At 45.2% G+C, this 22793-nt stretch overlaps 7 protein-coding genes across 7 annotated transcripts; 4 read left to right on the plus strand and 3 right to left on the minus strand.

Moving 5' to 3' along the window:
* Window positions 1-1645: 1645 nt before the first annotated feature.
* On the minus strand, window positions 1646-3337 carry GL218_01787 (uncharacterized protein; the record flags this gene model as incomplete). Its single annotated transcript, XM_033578268.1, has 4 exons — window positions 1646-2329; window positions 2388-2451; window positions 2517-3072; window positions 3166-3337. The coding sequence occupies 4 exons, from the start codon at window positions 3335-3337 to the stop codon at window positions 1646-1648; spliced, it is 1476 nt and encodes a 491-aa protein (XP_033438288.1).
* Window positions 3338-5256: 1919 nt separating this feature from the next.
* On the plus strand, window positions 5257-7080 carry GL218_01788 (Fumitremorgin C synthase; the record flags this gene model as incomplete). Its single annotated transcript, XM_033578269.1, has 4 exons — window positions 5257-5644; window positions 5701-6405; window positions 6469-6550; window positions 6624-7080. The coding sequence occupies 4 exons, from the start codon at window positions 5257-5259 to the stop codon at window positions 7078-7080; spliced, it is 1632 nt and encodes a 543-aa protein (XP_033439393.1).
* A 1263-nt stretch (window positions 7081-8343) lies between these two features.
* Window positions 8344-8934, plus strand: GL218_01789 (uncharacterized protein; the record flags this gene model as incomplete). Its single annotated transcript, XM_033578270.1, has 2 exons — window positions 8344-8404; window positions 8471-8934. The coding sequence occupies 2 exons, from the start codon at window positions 8344-8346 to the stop codon at window positions 8932-8934; spliced, it is 525 nt and encodes a 174-aa protein (XP_033439001.1).
* A 540-nt stretch (window positions 8935-9474) lies between these two features.
* GL218_01790 (putative cytochrome p450 protein) lies at window positions 9475-10065 on the minus strand (the record flags this gene model as incomplete). The annotated part of the gene is made up of 1 exon (XM_033578271.1): window positions 9475-10065. The coding sequence occupies one exon, from the start codon at window positions 10063-10065 to the stop codon at window positions 9475-9477; it is 591 nt and encodes a 196-aa protein (XP_033439212.1).
* Window positions 10066-10525: 460 nt separating this feature from the next.
* GL218_01791 (NmrA-like family domain-containing protein 1) lies at window positions 10526-11467 on the plus strand (the record flags this gene model as incomplete). Its single annotated transcript, XM_033578272.1, has 1 exon — window positions 10526-11467. The coding sequence occupies one exon, from the start codon at window positions 10526-10528 to the stop codon at window positions 11465-11467; it is 942 nt and encodes a 313-aa protein (XP_033439211.1).
* A 261-nt stretch (window positions 11468-11728) lies between these two features.
* GL218_01792 (uncharacterized protein) lies at window positions 11729-13272 on the minus strand (the record flags this gene model as incomplete). Its single annotated transcript, XM_033578273.1, has 5 exons — window positions 11729-11895; window positions 11956-12040; window positions 12098-12805; window positions 12872-13042; window positions 13099-13272. 5 exons carry the CDS (start codon window positions 13270-13272, stop codon window positions 11729-11731), a joined length of 1305 nt encoding a protein of 434 aa, XP_033438102.1.
* A 3638-nt stretch (window positions 13273-16910) lies between these two features.
* GL218_01793 (uncharacterized protein) lies at window positions 16911-18758 on the plus strand (the record flags this gene model as incomplete). The annotated part of the gene is made up of 7 exons (XM_033578274.1): window positions 16911-17235; window positions 17296-17546; window positions 17607-17718; window positions 17769-17912; window positions 18209-18287; window positions 18375-18566; window positions 18641-18758. 7 exons carry the CDS (start codon window positions 16911-16913, stop codon window positions 18756-18758), a joined length of 1221 nt encoding a protein of 406 aa, XP_033438358.1.
* Window positions 18759-22793: the final 4035 nt, after the last annotated feature.

Consider the following 22793-nt stretch of genomic DNA (forward strand, 5'->3'; position numbering starts at 1 on the left):
CCAGTAAATTAATTTATTTACTATGGAAGTTTCGCCGTCTAATTCTGCTGCCTAAATCCTAACCGTGTTTCTCTGCGACAAGGTAGAAGAAGGGGGGTGGTGTACCTAATCCTACGTTTTGATCAGACAGATTCTCGAGCATCATCAATACCTGGTTGGTCGAATATGCGATGCTGAAGAGTCAAGTGAAAATCATAGTGGCTGTGTCGAACAACCAACCAGCACAGCTGTGCCGCATTCTAAGAGATAAAACAAACGTCTTTGGCCTTTCAAGCTTGCAAAAAAAGCATCATAGACAATCAATCTATGTGTATTTTATCGATCCCATATATCAGGTGTCAACATGGCTTTAAACAAGATTGAAATTCCGATTCCCCGCCTTCGCCCCTGGACGGGCGGCAGTGCCCTTTTTGTTACGCTCGTCGTCGCGGTTTTGCTTTCTGCGAATGTCCTGTATCAACATGTCTACTTGGTAGAGTGGATGAGAGAACATAACTGTGGCTGGTCATGCGGATTTAGCATCTGGTTCGGCGAGGAACGCTTCAAGACGTCTTGGCTGCCTACTCTCTTGTACCGAGGTCCTCACCATCAGCTCGCTATCGCAGCGTCTATATTGAACATTGTTGTCAGCTTTCTAGTAATGGGCCTCTTCGTTACTAACGTTTACGTCAAGAAGGTTTGTCACTCTCCTAGTAATGCGCCGACGGATATAAGAGCTAACATGCATCGATAAAAAAGAACTTTTGGCAGCACTGGCTTCTCCTTGCTCTCTTTATCCCAGCTATCACTCTTACTACTACGGCGCTCCTCTATAACTTTATCGAGCATGGCATTACCGGCCGTCTAGATACGTACGCCTTATACCTAGCAGCGTCTCCTACAGCATATTCTCCGTACGGTCGCAACTGGATGGACTTTGAAAGTTGGAGCTGCGGTTTATCGCGACTATATATAGTTGGTGGACCACATTCAGAGAGGTTTATCTGGGCAGATAACTGTTACCGATCGCAGCTCGGTAGATGGCTTCTTTTACCTGCATGGTTTGTCCTCTGTGCTGTTACCTTCATTTCTTGGTTCGCGTTCCGTGGTCTTCCCGGCTGGAGAGGAAAATCGGTTGATGAAGATGAAGTCGAAGGCGGAGAAGGGAGACTTAGGCTTTAGAAACCTGCTCCGTATTAGTATAACAATTTGTTGCTTGAGTGGATAACCGAGAACAGCGACGATGAGGAAGGCTTCTTCAGTAGTTATACTTGCTTGATCTCTTATCTCTTCATAGCTCCGAGTCTAGCCCATCATTTTTGGAAGCATGTTGGTCGTCTTTTTCATTGTATATTTAAAATAGCTTCTGGGAATATATCATATTTACTTTAAATTCTCCTTAATTATCCATCATCAAGATTGTTTTCATAAATATGGGTTCTGGGATGATAGCTAAAGTACTTAATCTACTCTATTACTCTTCTCGGCGAGAGATCTTTCGTATCCAAGCCTACTCGCGTATACTCAAGACGATGCAAGACGATACCATACAAGAGGGAAATGATCATATGGGATGGAAAGCAACCAAGCGACAAAGGGGTTTATTCTATGTCCACCTACTCCTCAGTTAGCGCAAAGGACTAGACAACTCGCCAATATCTTTCTTTTAGTCCCAGTCTCCCGAACCCATGTTGACAGTAGAGTTATCCACGTCTCTCTGCATGTCATCGATATTCCAGGGCTCATATTTATAGCCGGGCGGATAGTTTGGCGGCACCGTGTCGACTTGATCAAAGGGAATTCCCTTCCTAATAGTTTCAGCCATCTTCTCGTAGTTCTCGTAAGCGTACTGCTCAGGGTCATGCTTCCAGATCCATCTCGGGAGCTTAGGCTGCGCCAGCTTTGGGTTGAGCTTGACTTTCTCCCAGTTGGTGTGCTGGAGAAGCTCTGCATTGGTGAATCCCATCTTTTGCGCGCAGGAACATCGGATGAAGCGGAGACGCACATGTGTGCTTACTGCTTCTGGTACGTTCTGCTTTCCTCCAATCTGGAGACAGGAAGCTAACGAGACGGCATCTTCGATGGCCTGCGTAGCGCCGTTGCCCGAGGCGGGCAGGAAAGAATGCGCGGCATCGCCAATGAGAACCACGCGGGCGCCAGGAGAAGTCCAAGTCGGTTGGGGATCGCGCCAGAATAGTTCAAAGTTGACGATAGTCTTGGATGGTGTCAGCTTGACGAGCTCCTTGATCCTAGGGTCCCAAGTGAACGGACCCAGCCCTTTGTCGATGTTATTTAATACGTCGTCTGATTCGACGGTATGAGTCCAGCTTTCTTCCTCGGAGCCGGTAATCTGTACCTGATCAGCAAGTACGCCAAGCTGAGTGTTACTTTTATGCATCATCACCTACATCGTGGTTCATAATCCACACGCAGGTCTCCTGACGAATCAGGACCATGGCGTACATTCCGGGGCTAGCAGGTTATAAACTATTAGCCAAACAACGTTCAGTATGGGAAACAACGGGAGCGCCACATACCCAAGCCATGTTCTGACCATTGGCTCGTCGTTGTTCGGTCCACCCATTTTCAAGAACTCTTTAAGCTTAGGGTTCTTGTCTAAGTGGTGTATTGGGAAAGCTGCTCGCCACATGGCTCTGCCAGCACTCATCGCTCTAACTTGCCCGCCTACCAGCTTTTGGCCCTTAGAACCAACGCCGTCCGCGGCGATTACGACGTCGGCTTCGAAGCGCTCGCCCTTGTCCGTCACGACGCCTGCCTTCTGACGTTCTTGGTCCTCATAGTAGTCGACGACGCGCTGGCCGAATTGGATTTTAATTCCTTGCCTCTGGACTTCGTTTAGATACATCCGGTAGATGAGCGGTCGCATCTGAAAAGCGCCGGGCGGCGTGTTTGGATCCATACCATCCTGACGCAGACGCTCTGAAACCTTTAGTGGCGTTATCATCCTTTCTCCGACATGCTTGAAGGTCTCAATCCAGGCATTATTCATAGATATCAGCTCATACTCTTTCGATAGCTCAGGCCAGTGACGGAAGAACTTAGTAGCACTGTGGCCCATGAAGTACATATCGCCTAGATGGGGGCAAAAGCAAAGTCACGTTCTCAGCATATTATAGGTAGATGCAGGGAAGGGGGGGGGGAGGGCGTATAAGTCCAGCTACATACCTGCGGTATTAATATCATCATGGCGCTCAATAATGCGCACGTTGTGTCCCTTGCGCGTGCATTCAATAGACGCCGTTAGTCCCGCAAGCCCGGTACCAACAATTAAGACATCGATACCCGACGGCGGGTAAGATCCTACCGGCCTGCAGTCGGTATCATTAAGGGAACCCATATTATGAATATGTGGCTTGGACTTTTGGACTTTTGAACTTTTGAACTTTTGAACTCTTGAACTCTTGAACTCTTGGATATAGACCCTAGTGAAGTTCAGAAAGGCGCATAAGCATTGATCGAATCAAAGGAACAATGTGCCTCTTCATCAAATGCTTCTTGACCAGGTCCTTTCGGCGACGATGCTACTCTATTAAGAATATAATATATGGAAACTAGAAGAGCAATTGTACATGACGGAACAGCGGGTGTCACCACGAAAGCATCAGTATGCTTTTTTCGCGCCACTCGGTCATTAACTTAAAGTCTGCCGTCGTCGCGGAGGTTGAAGTGTCCTACAAAGTGCCGACCCTTGATCCTGTTCGGACCCGAAGTATATTCCTGACCACCCAAACGCAATGTGCCTGGACATGTTATTGGCTCATTTAACCTCGACGTATGGACAGTATAATCATAAATGCAGCGGACATGCTTACACAGGTAATATCCTACGCGTCCTTATACGCGTAAAAAGTCCTGCCGGTATTAGTTATAAGAAAACATGTTACTTATAAGAGTTATAAAAGTAAACATGATACCGGTAATGGATATATTAGATATTATATAACCATCAAGTAATTGAGACCGACATACCTATAATGCGGCTGGTTTATAGTTTGAAAGCCAACATATTAGTCTTATTCGGATCGTCGGGCCAAGGGAGGCGGTACATACCTTAGTATGTAGTGGCGAACCGTCGATGGGCTGGTTCCACGACGTGCACCCACCGCAATGGAACATAAAACGTCTTTTATCTCATTAATGAGCTGAGTCGTATCGACCTTAAAGTTACGCTACGAAGTCTTGATTGGATCATCAACCCTCACAGTCGCTTATCTACCCTATTCGACCTCTCAACACCATCAGAATGTTATGGCCCGGCACATCATGCATACTACATATATGTATGCGTCTAGAAATGTATGCACATGTATACCGTACGTGGGAAGATATGCAGCACCGATAGTTCAGCTATACGCGTGCTATTCACGACATATGCAACTTATATTCGAATCTCGGCAGCAAGGCTCAAACACACACACGGGGATTTTCAATACCTATTATCATCACTAAATATTTACGCGTGAGCTAGTGACTACAAGTACTTCAATGTCTATCGATTCTAGTATTTATTTAGCATTTATTAATAAATAAAAAATATAGCCCCTTAATCCGCGATATATTGCTATTCCACAGTAATACTAGTAATACCGAAACGGCATCATCATCATCATAGTCATGACTTAGCCCCGTCACCTGGCATCTCGCTTTTACATATCAACGGAGGTTGTCCGGACTTTGTTAGCCGGACTTGACTGTTTTGGGCGATATTCTACGACATATGCAAGTGGCTTTCCGGCCTATCGATGTTCGCCCTGCGATCTCATCGTTGCCACGACAATATCGGGCAACTGACCCTTGAAGATCCTTGGCTATCTTGTATGTAATGTTTCGGACTTTTAACACTCGAAGCTATTATTGGAAGTACCTTATTTCTAGAAGAATGTAAACTTTAAAAAGCATAATTTCATAAGCATAACTGGAATACGCTGGAATACGATAGCAGCTGATGCCCGTTCGTACTTTGATGTAAGCCTCAGTAGGGGATACCCGGTTAAGAATTGATACATCGCACCATCGCCCTTTCGCCCTTGAAAGCCGGATGATTCTCGCCGCTCAACACCATCGAGGGTAATTACTACAAGTAGATTTATCATTGGGTCGCTTAGTGCCTATGGTATATAGTTTAAATCGTGTGAAAGCCCTGCGAATACGTCTTGTCCGGGAAGTGTTCTAGTCACACCGTTCCGCAGCCATTCCTCAGTTTACATTTCTGCTATACTCATACACATAGACCTTGTCTCTACCCAGTAGTTGATCATGCAACTGTTTACGCCGGCAATCCTCTGTGCCGCCATCGTCGGCGTGGTAGCCTTCCACTTGGTTAAATTATACAGAGAAATTAACCATCCACGTAAGATACCCGGTCCGACCTTACTACCATATATCGGTCGTATACATGACCTTCCGATCCAGTATATGTGGTTGAAGTTCAAGGAATGGGCCGATCTGTATAGCGGCACGGATGGCTACTACTTCACGGAGATGCTCGGGGCAAAATTCTTAATTGTCACGAAAGAGAAGGTGGCCGAAGAGCTCTTGGTGAAGCGTGCGAAATACAACTCGGACAGACCAATGGTAAGATCTCTATTCGACTCGAAGAGTACGCATGGATCGATGGAATATCTCCCCCTAATGGGAAAGAACCGTGAGTGCCCAACAGATCAACTAGCAAATCTCATTACTAAATAAAGCGTGGGTCAGAGTACTGGTCTCGGCAACGTAAATTCACCCATTCCTACCTGACAGAAGCGAGCAACGCTCACTACTACGGTGTTATGTACCATGAGGCTAAACGCTGGCTCGCTCGGCTGATCGAGGACCCTGACAACTTCGAATTCTCCTTGGAGGATATGTCATCTAAGGTTATGTGCCAGCTAGCTTGGGATGATACGGATCTCAGCGAAGCCTGCACAAAGAGCGCATGGGGCCTTCTAACACAGATGTCGCCAGCCGGGCCCATCACTAATGTCATAACCCCTCTCTGGCATCTACCCAAGATGATAAACCCCTGGAAAATTGCCGAACGCAAGCGACACGACGAACAACAGGCGTGGTGGATGGAACGCCTGACAAACACGCGCAACGCACTGGAACAGGGACGGCAGAGGGCCTGCTTCACCAGCCAATATCTCGAAAGAGGAGAAAAGCGCTCAAATATCTCTGGTGACTATGAAGCTTCTTGCGTCATAGGGATGATGGCTCTCGTCGGCATCTTCACTGTAGTTGGCCCCTTGTCGTACTTCTTAGTATCAATGATACATCATCCAAAGTGGCAAGCGGCAGTGCAGAAGGAAATTGACGAAGCCTGCGAGGGACGGGTACCAACTCTGGACGACGCGCCTAAGCTTCCAGTCCTCCGAGCTTGCATCAAGGAAACGATGCGATGGAAGCCAAACGTACCTACAGGTTAGTTAACAGTAGGATGTAGGAATAACTAGAAGAAGAAGATAACTAACACATTAATACTAGGCGTCGCGCATGAGATGGAGGCCGATGATGAATTTCGCGGTCACTTTCTCCCTAAAGGAACAAGGATACTTCCATTAGACTGGTAAGTGAAATTATATGTTTTTCATTCTGACATAGTCTTATTATATAAAATATAAAATACTAAAAGTCTGTAGGGCATTCCTTCGAGACCCAGAAAAATATCCTGACCCGGATAACTTCCGACCCGAGCGTTGGTTGGAACCGGGATGGCCGACGTATCAGGAACCGCTTAGCATGTATCCTACCATTAAAGGGATGACGTCATTCGGTTGGGGGCAGCGTCAGTGTCTAGGACAATCGCTCACGCAAGACGAACTGATCGTGGCTTGCGGCGCGCTCAGTTGGTGTTTCAACCTTAAAGCGAAGAAGGATCCGATCACAGGCCAGGAGATACCGGTTCCTCACGACAAATCAAACTCTCTACTGATTATCAAGCCCAATTCCTTCCAGATGGCTTTCGAACCTAGGAGCGAAGCCCGAAAGGAAGAGGCGCTTAAGCTATGGGCTGAGTCTGACGCGAAATATCAGCAAGAAAAGGAAGAATTCCTCAAAGCTGCCGAGAAGAAGAATCAAACTATAGAAGTTGTATAAGATGTACAAGGACGTACAAGATGTATAAGAGGGGTATAGATTGCATGAGAGAAGAACGGCGGGTGTGTGTATTATCGAGAGTTGGAGATTTAGACGGCTGGATTTTACGGTCGTTACATAACATTGAATCATTGAATCTATCTATCTAATTTAGATACCTTAAGTGCTTGCAAGTATTAAACTTGCTTAACTATTAGTTAAACCCAAGTTTACTTATTTCATCTTGACTTGACTTTATATTTTCTACAGAGCTATGGACCACAGTATCATGTTTCTTTAGGTGAATAATTCTTAAAAATTTACTTGATAAAAACCAGAGAACAAAAGTAACGACAACTCCAACTGCCAATAGCTAGGTTGAAGCGATCAAAAATTGGGGAGAAAAGGGAGGAGGCCTTACATGCGGCGTAGCTATTTCATGCGGAATATACAAATATACCTCGTTGATAACAGGCGGTATAAAAGGTCTATTCGCTTACACTGAAGCCAGCAATAGATATGCTTATAAATTCAGTTTGTCGGCCCATAAGATGGAATCATAGGATCGTAGACGGAGCCACGGTAACTTCTGTGTCCGATATCATATCAGTCAAATAAAGGTTACGGGATATAATTCGTAATCCGGCGGCGGCGACAAGGCGGCAGCTACCGTATGCCGTCAGAAATTGACGTGTCGCCTAACGCAAGCTTCGATATCCCAACGTTAGGTACTTGTAAAAGAGTTTATAGCGTTTGTCGGTACCGATTATACAAACCTTGTGTAACAGGTAAGCATTGTAACCCCACCCCCACCTCCCCGGCCATTGTTTCCCCCCTATAGGTGTTTTACGCTTCTATAACATATATGGTTTTTTTTTGTTAACCTTTAATCAGACAAAAGACTTTTCGACTAATAATTCCCTAAAAAGCTTCCCCAATATCTGACCCGACCCGTAGATCTGACTTGTCTAAAGGTGTTTCAATATCATACCACTTGAACCATCTGAGACCGGGCGGATTCATCGGATCGAATGACAAACGACGAGCTCCGACTTACGATGTCCCGCTCAGCGAGCAGATACTGACGACTATAGATCCTCGGCACGGACAACGACGTAAATAACTACAACATATAAATCTACTTTAGATTCGACGAGGGATGATTCAAGGTCTTTGTCTTAAGAATTAAGTCTATCAACTCGTGAGCATCCCTATCATCATCATTACAATCAAATATATATAATACAGAATCAGAAATAAAATCACAACTATCAACTATCAACTATGGCCGTATCTCCCGAGGCAGTTCTTGGAACTACTGTTGCATTTTCTTTTATTCTCTTCGGTCAGTCTAGAATGAATCACAAGCTAAGCAACTATATTAGTGACAACCGTCCTAACTCTCGTATAGGAAATGCTATCACCCAGTCGTTCATGGGTGTTCCCGCTTTACTAGTTGACTTCCCGCCGCCATCGTCGCCCGAGCACGCAGCCCGCGCGCGATTGCTTGGTCGACAGTGGCCCGTATTCTGGGTTGTAGGCAATCAATTCTTCAGGCCGATTAGTACGCTCGGCATCTTTGGCTACGCCTATACATCATGGGCAGCCTCTGCGCAGGGACCGGATGGCAGACTTGGTGACTGGCGGCCGTACGCGGTATCGGCGCTGTGCCATCTCATCACCGTTGTCCATTCCGCGGCCAACATGCAGCCTATCAACCAGAAAATAGATGCCCTGCGTGAGCCTAAGGGCAAAGTCGACCCGAAGCAGGCCGAGAGTTACGCTCGTAAATGGATTAAATTCAATACCGTGCGCCTCATCACGCCGGTTGTTGCTGGGTCGTTGGCTCTCTACCAGTTGTTGAAACTACATTAGAATATTGGCAAGGGCGCGGGTACTCTACAGTTCCGCAACGTCTAGGAATGTTTTGTCTCGTCTGGATTGTCGGTTCTGGTACATGCTGTATAACTTAAAAGTTACTTACGTATACGCTTCTCCTATACTTTATTTAGCCCCTATTGATCCCGTCTTTATACCATATATCATTTAAAATAATTATTGCTAGACCATAAATGCTTGAGAGAAGAGGCAATTAAAAATTCTTGAAACTATTAAATTGACACCCAATATTATTTTACTTTCTTGGTCTTAATAACTAAATGTAAAATCTGCAGCTTTTGCAACTTCTGCATAGCAACCACCAAGGTACCTGCACATATACGCGCTTCTCATAATACGCTCCTCACAATATAAGGGGCAAATTACCTAGGTACTCATTACACATAGACTTAAACATAATCTCGGCGATGCGAATTTAGGTATATACCTATAAAGGTTAAATGTGTAGTAATGTGTAGTAAAGATTGTTATTAAAAGAACCTAAAAATAGAGTCGATTCAAACTCCCCTTAGAAACTCAAAAGATGGCCCGACGACCCAAATACAACAATGAGATTACCGTGATAACCTGTGCTAGTCCCAACCCAAATAATAGTGTCATCGATTTAGAGCCCGTAGTTTCGTTCCTGTTCCCTTTCTCCGTCCTCATACCACCACCGTCTAGCTTTGAGTAGTTCACGTCAAAGTTATCCGGTGCGTGTTTTCGGGCCATCTCTAAAGCCTTTGCGCTATCCACAAACTCTGTAACCCTAGAAACGAGAGTGCCGTCAGGGGATAGCTGGATCATCATTACGCATTCGTTTATCCACTCTCCAGCACCCCCTTTTAACATTCCTTGCATTCGTGCGTGGACTACTGCCATATTTCCTGGCCCGTCATCGACGATTGACTTCGGGACCATTCTGAATTCATCGAACACGTTGAAGATGCCGGCGGCGTGTTGGGCGAACGCTTCCCTATTCCGGGGCATCATGCCTAAGCTTTCTGGTAATACCTGATGGTAAAAGTCAGGCGTTGTCGACATGAGAAGCTGCGGAACCGAGAGGCTCCCGTAGCCATCTAGTAGCGCATTAACCGTATTGCGCCGCCGAGTCTGGGCCTCGTCCATAATGACGACCGGGAAGGTGTATTCTTCTAGCGTCGTAGAAGTCTAGGTGGTAAGTTGCTGCCGCCCATAAGGTGGTGGACAACGGTTTTGTTCGTCAAGCGAGACTGGCAGGGCATGCAGGACATCGGACGGGAGGGACCTAATAAATCCTTGAGTTTTTTTTCCGCAAGTCCCCAAAGAAGGCTACGTCGTGCTTTATGCCACGAAGCGTTCCGCGTAGGTTTAGAACGGACGCTGACAGCTTCGGGCGCCGAAAGGTTTGACGCGGCATCAATACCCCCTACCTAGATGCATACACCGAAAGGGGGGTAGGTCAGACTAAACTCTGATATGCCGACGTATGTGAACACGACTCCCCTATTTGACGATCTAAATAATCCCATGCTGTGGCTGCTGACCTCCTCCGCACAACTACCGCACAACTGACGCATCATCGACTAGATCCAGCCAATAGCCCAGCATGTCAAAAGTCCTTCTCATCACAGGTGCTACAGGAAAGCAGGGTGGTGCAGTGATAAGTGCACTTCTCGACCGGGACCCTGGCAAATTCACGATTCTCGCCGTCACACGCGACGTCAACAGCATCAGCGCCAAGAATCTTGCTCAAAAATCACCCTCGATCAAACTCGTGCAGGGCAATCTTGATAATGTCCCTGGCTTGTTCTACGAAGCTCGAAAGATACATCCCCAACCTATCTGGGGTGTCTACTCTGTCCAGGTCTCTATGGGAAAGGGGGTGACACTCGAGGGTGAAGTTGCACAGGGTACGGCTCTCGTTGACGAGGCTATCAAGACCGGTATCAGACATTTCGTTTACAGCAGCGTCGAGCGTGGCGGAGACGAAGCATCGTGGGACAATCCAACCCCTATACCTCACTTTCAGAGCAAGTACCGCATTGAGCGGCATCTCCGAGACGCCACCGGCCCGGGAAAACCGGGCGCAAGTATGAGTTGGACAATACTGCGTCCGGTAGCTTTCATGGATAATCTAGCACCCGGGTTCCCAACCAGGGTTTTCATGGCCGCGCTACATAATCACTTAGGAAATAAACGTATGCAATGGATCGCCACGTCGGACATTGGCATCTTTGCTGCCAAGGCGTTTGCTGACCCCGAGCGCTGGAACCGGAGGGCCGTCGGCCTCGCAGGCGACGAGTTATCATGGGAGCAACTTAATGCCTCATTCGCCAAGGCGACGGGTTCCCCCGTACCGGTGAGCTACTGGTTTTTCGGGAGCGCGCTGACATACATGGTCACCGAGATGGCCCTGATGATTGGATGGTTTGCTAGCGATGGCTATAAGGCAGATGCTACAGCTCGACGCAAGGATCATCCTCAAATGCTGACATTGGAGGAGTGGTTAGTTAAAGAAAGTCCGTTTGAAACGGTCCGTCGTCAGTAATAGGTGTGTCGATCTATATCGCAATAGACGTAGCACGGCGATATGTTGGCATCTCCCCCCAAACATTGAAACCGGCGAACGTAGGGCTTCCACACAATTCAAGGAGTACAGTTAAACATATCGAATTAATCAGGTAGCATTGATTGATGAATTAAATTATTTTAGAAAGGAATCTATGCCAATCACTTCTCGCTGTATAGCTAGCTGTATGACTGTATAGGACCCAGGTTGTCGATAGTTTTGTTGTCGGAAACAACCCCCCTACGCTAGAATAGTAAAGACCTGAGAGCTATCTCCGGCACAAGGAGCAGAATCAAGCCTACCGTTGCCCGGCACGATGCATGTTGCATTTCGTTCGCTCTCTGGCGCGAAGACAAAATTTGTCTCCCCCGTAAATGGTACCAACTGGCCATTGTTCGTCTCGCCCTCTAGTTAAGTATTAGCATCAGAACATACTATAGCATTAAGATAAAAAAATAATCACGTACCTCCAGCTGCTCGCCCTCCGCACGAGAAAATCGTTACCGTGTCGCCAGCCGGGCGTCGTCCATCGAAGCTAATACAACCGTTCGTCTAGAGCGATGTTAGAATTGACTAACGATTGTTAATTACGAAGCCGGTCTGACTTACCAAGCTGCTCACTATCAAAGCCGAATCTTGAGCGTTGTTATGTTTCCCAGCCGTAATGATGTCGAACTTTTCATTGGGCGTCCCGCCACACTGCACTAACGAGACCGGGATGAGGTTCTCTCGAAAGTCACCAGCAGTTGGGTCGATGAAGAGGCACTGGCCGTTTGGTGCCTTTATGCTGACGGAGGTGAAAGCACGCGTCGCTGTGTCGTCCCGCTGATGAGACTCGGCTACTGCTGTGGGTTGTAACACGCCACCGGCACGAGATACGGGGACAGCGTCGGTAGGATTGGGAATTGCTCCGGTAGCTTCCGAGACAGATGTTGTCGACCCCTGACTCGGATTCTGTACTGTAGTAGCGGTGGCGGTAGATGTAGCAGTCGCTTGAGGAGGGTTAGTTGGCGTAGACGAGACATCTGTTCCGCTCGATGCGCTACTAATAGCTGCTGGTGCATTGCCAAATGTAAATAGTTGGTCGGAACTTCCAGCGGCACAGGGGGCAACATCGATGACGTTACCCTTAACGGTGAAGCACGACTGTAGGTCATTCTGGGGTGAAAACGTGAGAGGACCACTACTACTGGCGCTGAAAGGGAAGAGCTGGGAGTCTGTGACTTCGCCGCCACCATCTGCCCGTCCACCGCAGCTAAAAAGAATGACTTGGTTGCCACTCGCACGTCGCGGATCGAAGTTGAAACATGCATTTGTCTGGAGACTTATTAATATATATTCTAAAGTGGTATTTCGAGTAACTATAGAAGATGAAGTACTAACCAAAGTGCTAACAATGAGCATCGAATTCTCAGCATTGTTATGCTTCCCTGCGGTAATAACATCCCATCCTTGACCGTCTGTGCTATCACATTCAGCTACTTGTATCGGAGTGAGATTTGCCCGGAAATCTCCAGACAGCTCGTCAACGAACAAGCATCGCCCATCAGAGGTCTATAATATATAATCCGTTAACACAAGGCGCTGTCTATCATCCAGAGTTATCTTACCCGAATCTGCGTTCCTGAGAAAGCCCTTGTCGCTGTGTTATCCGGCTGCTGCGCCTCTTCAAACGCCGCCTGGTCGAGTTCCGTCACCGACTTTCGAAGCAAGCCCAAAGACGCGATGGGCGACGCAGCCACGCATGACTGCAAGCCGAGAAAGGCGAATATGAGTGAATACATTGTTATAAGTAGTCCCAACACAGAAGTTTGATAACGGATTTTCAATATGCTATCCTTGTAATATAAACAGAACAGCTCCCGCAAATATACGTTCGAAAACTCAAACAATAGTATAGTAAGAATGAAAGAGCCTGCGCAGCAGGAATGAGTGACGAATATAAAAGAAAAAGCGAATGTTAAGAACCTGCCCAAGACCTGACGATGTTCTGACAGATGGCGAGGGTAACAACATCGTGTAGCGTCGCCGGGCACGAAGCGATTATAAATACTGAGCGCGGCATCGCGAGCTTACTATTGCATCCGGACTTTTCGGCGTCGCAAAGAGAAAACCTCATTCAAGGAGATGATAACCAACTCCCTATTTTAAAATGAGGGGTTTCTGTCAAGTTTCATAGCGATTCCCTAGGAGCCGTTGGCGAGCCTGCGTTTCCCTTAGCGCCGTGAAGCTTGGGTCAAGATATCGGTGGGCGGCATTGCATAGTTAAACATTGGTAGGGGGGGTTTTATGCAGGGTCACAGAAAGGAACGGTGTACCTTACATATGGCTGTCAGGATAGCTATATACGGTACCCTCGCCTCGGGGTTAAGCTGAATCAATGAAACAACGCCCGTCACAGATGCAATGATCCTCGCCGGGATCAAAGATCGTTTATACTTCCTTTTCTGATCTGGAAAGTTTCAATCGGTTGTTTCTTATAAGAGGTAAACAATTTTCTAATAATATAAGATTATTACTGGTTAATTTATAGTATTTATCTACATGTACCTTTTAAGGTAACCTCTCGTACGAATGAATGGGCTGCCCATGCACTCACTCATACCAGGGTAGGGGTATATACATATTCCGTGGTTGTAAATATATCAGGACTGCCTCAAATACCCTGCGAAACAACACGACCTTGTCCAACCAGATAGATATCCTAAACCAACGTTGATTTTGGCTTAACGATGCATAGGGAGGTACTTTATACATTACTTAGACCATCGCTCTACCCTCATATTACAATGTCGCTCTTCTTAGATCTTAGAAGGACAAGTCTTCCTTGGGTACACAAGGTGTATCAAATCCATACCCCTAATTCAACTATCAATCATTCCCTTCTCTATACTTCTATACCTCATCGCCCACCACCCGATTAATATTTACTTACCTAGGTACCTATCCTCCAATATCACTACTAAAATGATGCTTTACTTACCAATGTCATCGTAGGTAAGTCTAACCGCTACACAGTGAACGAGAATAGGTCCACGAGTAGCCCAGCTGCGATTTCCAAGAGCATCGACGAGATCTCTAATCTACGCCAGGGTAAGGGATGCTCTCCAGGAAACAGAAGTACCACGATTCCAACGGAGCCATCGAATTCACTGCCAAGTTTCCATGAGATCCTATCAACCGAGACAAAGATGCTTGGTGTTGCAATGATAGCATCCAACGTGATAGGAAGGCATCCTTATGATAAAGCCTATTCGATAAAAATGAATGAATATTGCTTGTGGGATTAGCCAGAGACACGTCTGTTCAGTACGTTAGAAAGTGACCCCGATAGCGACTTTAGGACCTACGTTCATAGAAAGAGAGACCGATCTCATGTATATATGAGTACCTATGTACTCGAATTGATTCTACCCTCTCTACTAATAGCTACAGTGTTTGTGATTTCTAGTCATTGCGAGTCCTTAAACGCTAATATCTTTCAAGCTATGTATCTAGCCGTCAAGTCATAGTCTAGGTAGTTATCAATATCCATCAATCTCGTCAGACATATGGGTATGCCTACCTGGTAGTTAGTAGGAGATTCAGCCAAGTTTATTTCTTGATATATATTAAAATCTTTGTTAGTCCGTTATCTCAGTACATTCCACATATTTATGATCAAATACTTATTCGTGTTGCCTTGGAGTAACTAACGTATACTTTAACAAAGTGGTAACTACAACTACTGCCTGGGTAGGTGGTATGTAGACACAAGCCAGAACAGAGAACTACTTAAGCTGATAGTTTGTTAGGCACTTATAAAGTTCCATACTTAGGTAGTCTTACATTTATATCAGGATTGTTATTATGAAATTCGTTGACATACTTGGTAACAAACGAGACAGCTATTCCATATATATTAGTTCATCTTTATCTTTTAGGTCCTAAGCCAATCGCTCTATAGTTAACATAAAATATTAGGGAGAGTATTGTTTATTCATCTATCTATGTTCGCCTCCTCACACCCTCCAGAAGGCTTACGTATAAGATTCACCAAGACTCAACTCAACTGTACCGAATTTATATGCGAGCATTAATCCAAAGCTGTCAACCCGCGTGGGTGTATAATCCCACTACTAAGCATAAGATCATCAAGTCAGGTGTACGATCGTAATTTTTCAACGTATATGTTTATCTATTAACGAAATTTACCCTACGATGGGCTATTGATGACATACCCATAGTCTCATGTATCTAACCTAAGGTAAGAGTTGTATTGCATCAGAACAGCTTCACATACTTTTGGACGAGAATTTACATACTACAATTGTAAGTTATTTCGTAGATTATATTAACAGAGGTACACAACCATAAAACTATAAACATAAGCTTTATGAGTTATATGCTCTGCAATAAGTGCTTCTTTAATATGTATTTCCTAAGTTGAAGTAGCCTATCATGCGTAAGGCTTCTAATCCTATCTAGAATCGAGCTTTCTAACAAGGGCACATAACCATACGAAAGCTACGAGTGTTTCTTAGCTTATAAGGCGGAGAATTACATGCATGTCTACCTGCGTACCTGCGTACGTAGGGTAACAATATAACTCGATGGTGGTTACGCAAAGGTCAAGTTGTCACAGCACCACATTATATAGGATGAAAATACTAAATAGCGAAGATATATAATGCTAATGGGCTACGGAATCAACCCCTGGATTAGGCAGGCAGGCTGGCTATAGTATAATTACGTGATATTGCTATCTCATTGCACGTTATGTAGTAGGTCTCTTTTTGCAAGTCTCCATGACGTGATATCTCTAGGAAAGCTATCTACTTATGGTATCTTTAATAAACAAGGTAGGGGTAGTGGTAATAACCTCATCTTCATGTGGGGAATAGAAACGCTGAGAGATCTCAGATGAGGAAGTTCGGGTCTATCATGCAATGCATGTAACGATTAACCAGAACGAGATCATATATGTGGCTTGGCGTGAAGCCTGATAAACAATACCATCCGACTTGCAGCCAATAGTTTGAGATTGAAGAAGCTGGTCCACTCGGTCCGGTGCCATGCTTCGGTAGGCTAAATTGACTGGACGTAACTCGAGGGACATTCCCTGCTTGGGAATCTCTTCGTTTCCCATATTTCTTGCGCAAATGTTCTTACGACCTTCTGTAACCAATTGCCAAGCATGTACATCCATTGCTCATACGAGCTAGGCTAAAGTTTATCGTTCTAGATCTACGTCGCCCATGCGAACCACGACCTGCCCGATTGGGTAGATGCAAAGCTCATCCATAGTAACGCTATCACTGTAGACTTTTAGGGCGTCATGGCGACGAGCTGATATCACCAAAGTTTAAAATATAAAGTGTACCATCGGGTTCACCAATTTTTTATCGAAAGGCTGCGCCCCCTTAACTCGTAATCGTCCATCATGAAATTCCTCAAGTCTCTTCTGTTGGTCGCGCCCTTGACTGTCGCCTTGCGACTGGATAGGCGGGGTAAAGTTATATATGACGGCTATAAGATCTTTCGCGTGGCACCAGGGGACAATGTTGCGGATTTCGAGGCCCGATTGGAATCTCTAGAGGCTATCGACCTTACCCACAATCATGGCCATATAGACGAGGAGCATTTCGATATCGCAGTGCCGCCTGAGAATCTTTCGGCTTTTGAGGGGTTGAATTTCACCTCCGAGGTGTTGACCGAGGATCTCGGAGTCGACATAGCACTTGAAGGGGAGTTTGCTGAGTATCCCGGTACGTGAGATAGGTTGAAAGAGAAATATAAGTACGCGGGCTGATTCCAATGGTACCTAGAACTAAGCGCGGTTGCTGCTCTCCCAAGCCTTTCATGGTTCAATGCGTACCATGCTTATAGTGACCACTTGACGTTTTTGAAAGATATACAGTCGTCTTTCTCCTCTAACTCGGAGCTCATCACGGCTGGGAAATCATTTGAGGGCCGCGATATCCAGGGTATTCATCTCTGGGGAAGCGGCGGCAAGGACTCGAAACCTGCTGTCTATTTCCATGGAAATGTCCATGCTCGGGAATGGATTTCCTCGAAGGTGACTATATGCTTAGAATATCCGCTGAGTTAGCTATATATTGTTAACATTTGATATTAGGTTGTCGAATATCTTACATACCAACTTGTTGCTAACTACAACAATGACACGACGATCAAGGGCTTTCTCGATAGTTATGACTTCTACATCTTGCCTATCGTCAACCCCGATGGTAAACTGATCTCAATCTAATGATCTTAAATGTCAGCTCATTTGTATTAGGTTTTCTCTATACACAAACTACGAACCGGTTGTGGCGGAAGAATCGCCAGACGCGATCTGGCACCTCTGCTGTTGGCACCGATGTCAACCGGAATTGGCCTTATAAATGGGATGGGGAGGGATCTTCTACCAGCCCCGGGTCAGGTTAGTCAATCTCGAAATTTCTTTTTTCCTGCTCGTTTACTGACCAAAATCTAGAAACGTGAGTACCTACCTCCTACTCAAATATAAACTTTGCCTTGAGTCCTACACAATGGCTCGTCGAGTCTAATTGTTTTCCACGAAATGAATTATCTTATAAGTGAAAGGGCATAAATATTAACTGGGTTACTTATAGGTACCGCGGCGTTGCAGCAGGCGATACTCCAGAGAACACTGGTATCCGAAGTAAGATTCAACATTTATGTCAACCTGAAAGCATTTGACTTATTTCATCATAGCCTTGGGCGACCAATTAGCGAAAAAGAAGGGTATTAAGTTATACATCGATTGGCACAGCTACGGACAATATATCCTGACGTCAGTATAGCTTCGATCAGTTCTCCTTGCCGGGTTTAGACGCCCACAACCCTATTGTAGATCTGGGAACTGACATGAACTTTTCAGGCCTTACGGTTACTCGTGCTCAGCAGCGGCTTCAAACCAGGCCAAACAAAACTCGCTAGCTAAAAATACTGCTTCCGCTATCGCAAAGCCATACGGGACTCAATTCACTACCGGTCCGATCTGCTCTACGCTCTATGCCGCTGCCGGCGGTAGCAACGATTATGTGACCGACGTCAACAAGGCAGAGTTTGGGTAAGTCAAGCAATCTATTATATAGGATAGAATCCAGTCTAAGAGTGTGCGTGAATTACTAACTTGAACCCAAGGTGGGCCATCGAACTCCGTGATACTGGCCGAAACGGATTCACGTTACCCGCCAATCAAATTCTCCCAACTGGTATCGAGGTATGGGAAGGAATGAAGTATCTTTTCGCTAATATGTGAAAATATATTCGAATTATATCGATGTTATATATCGATGATAGTAGTATTCATCTGAGGCAGACAATAGCGACCTCAAACTAAATACGTACATTCGGACTCATCAATATTTGGATATTCGCCCAAATGTAATTGCCGCCCGTAATAAATATTAATTTGAATTGTTGTTCTATCCTCAAGTGTTAAGGGAGACCTCGGCGATACTGTTTCCAACAGCACCTAATCCAACTTTAAAGCGATTTAAAAAGAAGTAGGTATCTTGCAAAGAGGGGGTATCATATTATTTGGGTTACGTGATCATATCATTGTAGACTCTTGTCCTTTTCCGTATCCGAACTCCTTGGACGAGGCTCCTCCTTTACAATCCACTCATGCCTTATCGAAATTGCCCCCATCTCAAGACCGATCTCGCCTAAGCTTCCGAAACCCATAGGTGGCTCTGGAGATTTCGCTATCGACGCCTGATACCCGACCTCTTCGGGGCGTAGACGTGTTTCTGATGTGTTTTCGGTGAGCGGCTGGAACCGACGATTACTATTCTTCTTCGGTAGGGGTGCGATAGGCGGAGTACTGAAATTTGCCGTTCCGTCAGGTGAATATCGACCGCCGAAAAGGGGACGCATAGTCATTGCACACGCTGCCATCACGCCGAGGCAGGGTTCAAGCGAACTAAGCAGGATGGTATGCGGAGAACTGAATGTGAAATCGGTGAAGTCCATTTTGACCATCTCAGCTATACGGACGATGCTAACAATGCAAGGCCTACCGGGAATGTTTGTTAGGGGGGGCGCATAATGGGCAAATCTGATACTAATACTCACAATACCAATATGCCGAAGATTGCTGCTAACCGAAGCCGCTTCTCCCATGCTAACTCAAGCCTCAGCAGGTAAGGCATCGGCATGATAAGAATCATTAGGTCAGTTATCATGTTGAGGACCCCCGTTACAGTCCATGATATCGTCGGGTCACTACAGACTCCTCCTTCGATCGATTTATCCCAGTTATAGGCGAAGGGTTTACATAGGAGAAAGGCGGTAAGAACGGCAGTTAAACCCCTTCATTACGAATCGTTAGCAACTATAATGTAATAGGATACATACGTGATAGAATGTGGCATGAGGTAGGTAGGTACATACCATCCAAGGACAAGAACGTAAGTAATTCTGGCGGTTACGATAAAACTTTGTACCAGGAATATTTTCGTAGATAATATGAGAATCGAAACTCTGCAAAGACAAAGGCTAATTGCCCATAGTAGCTGGTTGGCGACTGTATGCTACGTCCCACCGCAAGAGTTAGTAAATTTCCATCGATTGCAAACCGTCGTGGTGCCGAGAAACATACCTGGAGGAATATCTCCGCTCCGGACTCAACACCAAACCTATTCTTTATATCCTCGATATGGTAACCTACTCCACCTATAAGAACAGCTATCAAGTATAAAGCGTTAACTCCTAATCTTAGACTATCTTTACTGGGAACTAATACGAACATGAGATAGACACGCCTTGATAAATAACAGCGAAAACCTAGGGTACAGCATCAGTAACGATCAAAGGTCTCCGACTAAGTTTTCTTGCTGGCAAGAATAAGGAGCTTTCGCAACATACACAGGCCGCAATAACGAAATAGTCACTCAAGTCGAGCACCCTATTCGCCCTGCGTCTGGCCAAGACGCGTAAGGCAACGGATATCACCGCTAGGAGGCTAAATATAACACCGCAGATTATGACGGCCCTTTGATCTTGGGTCTCGATGGGGAAGATAAATGGCATAATAGCGTCCTAAAGTCATTCGGATGGGACGGAGGAAACGAATGACTCCCTTGGATGGAATATAAAACCAGCACAATTCATCGATCATTGAAAAGGCGAAATAAAATTGATGGGCTAAAAGAGTGTGTTCTAGGTTTAGATAAGTTTGCAAGCTGCAGCCATTTTCACTTGTTAATCCCGTCGCAATGGCCTATAGAACCAGCGGTATGGTACGTATGTATTGCTAGGTGCCCGACAGGCAGGGGACTTTTTATGATGAACCAACACTCCGAAGCAGGATCCTAGTAGATAGATAAGCCGGGTTTCGTCTAACTACCTAACTAGTAGCTTTGGCCTTTAAGAATATAACACAGCTCTACCACTCGACTTGGCTTCCTTATCTATATGGCCGATTCTGAACCCTCTGCGGTATTAGAAAAGGCCCAATGGTCTTCAACTAGAAGTATTCGATTCGTTAGTCTTGCTACAACACATAGCGTAAGAGCCAGCGGTAGCGGAGTGAGACCCACGAGGCAGTAGGGCCATCCAAACATCACGCAACGGAAAATTCTCCACGCATTGACCTGTGTGTTAGACAAGGGTTGTTGAAGAGAAAGCTCAGGAAGCTGGGGTAATGCCTCCCCTTTAGCGGGCCTCCAAGGGTCTAAATAGTGATCCCTCACCCTTCCGGTATGTCACTGTGCTTTATACACTAGTGTAGTCAAGGACCACGACCTAACCCGAGAAATGAACATCCACACGTATGTTACAAGATACGACATGGGACGCTCGTAACCAAAACCAGCAATATGGCAGTATGTAATCCGTATGTATGGGAATCATTAGCTCGCCTCACCCCCTCAGCACTTGAGCCATACCATAGCGTCGGATTGCTCGATATCATTATACATACCGAGCCGGGCTTCGGAATGCTTGCCGGTAAAGATGTAACCTTAACTAGAGTCGGCTTTCCACGTGAAATGTTGGTGACTGGTAATTCAAATTACTTGTGCCCAACTTGGCAGAAATGTACAACTATAATATTGTGACGATCTCTCTCTTATGTACTAGCTAACTTGTCTATGTAAGTTAGGTTAGGTACTTATGAATGTTTGCTTAAAACCTCTTGTTTACGCTAACTAAGAAATATTATCAGTCTATACTGTATGGAGTCTGTAAACCCGGTAAAAAAGTCCACTTACCGTGATGGGTGACCGGCATGTCAATCCTTCCGGCGTTAGCGTACCCATAATGGAATGACTATGTATTATGCATCTGACGGGAGAACTAAAACACTATAATGGCTTTATTACGACGAAGTTATTTGTCAAAGTAGGCTATTATCTGTACATACTTGTTTGCGTCCAATCTTTTAATATCAGGTTATATACAAATAATTCCAAAAGCGGTTATTATATCATATTATGCGACTTAATCTGTGCATACCTTTAAATATTACGTTGATATCCCAAGCTTGGTTTGGCAAGCTTTAAAGTGTTTGTAGCTTGAGAGCCTTTTTTGTTTTTGTTTTTTTTATTGGGGAGATTAACTTTGATGCAGACTTGTTATTAGAAATACTTGCGTTAAATTGCTACCTTTACATTTCTAAAGAGGTTTACTTAATATAAGTTGTGAAAATTAAACAAGAAGTCTGCTGTTAAAATAAGACCAAGATCTTATAACATTCAGCTGATGGTGGGAGTGGCCGTATCTAAACGATAGTTAGTAGTATAAAAACTGGCATTATTCTAATGGACTATTAAGTTGGGTGACAGGCATGTATAATATGTATGTAAAACCTCGTGGTACGTAATACAGTACAAATATTTACACGTGAGTTAAACATACTGTTTTTCCAATTCGGGAATCAAATTCTTGGGGTTAGCCAATCGGAAAAGAAGCCAGTGTTTTCGGGATTTACATAAGCAAATAAGACGGTACCCAACTTGTTGCCTTATTGAAAACATGTATGCCATATTATCCACCGTATGAAATATCAAGTTGAAGTAATATAATACTCTGGTGATTTGTGCACCTTATTCATCAATTAAGCAACAACTACGTATGAAAAGAATCTAGGCATGAGGAAGCATTGCATAGGAAGACATATATTTGTCCCCTTGCAACATAAAACACAGCTGTGTAAAACATATACATGTTAGTATGGCTATAGAAGTACTATTTATGCTATTTAAGTAGCAACCGCCGTAATGCGGTAAAATCCGTGAATACCTAAAGTGCCTACCCACGATGTTTGGGTCCTCGCTTTTGCCGCCCGTGA

This window comes from Daldinia childiae (assembly GCF_008694065.1).
Source record: "Daldinia childiae strain JS-1345 chromosome Unknown Scaffold2, whole genome shotgun sequence".
NCBI classification, from domain to species: domain Eukaryota; kingdom Fungi; phylum Ascomycota; class Sordariomycetes; order Xylariales; family Hypoxylaceae; genus Daldinia; species Daldinia childiae.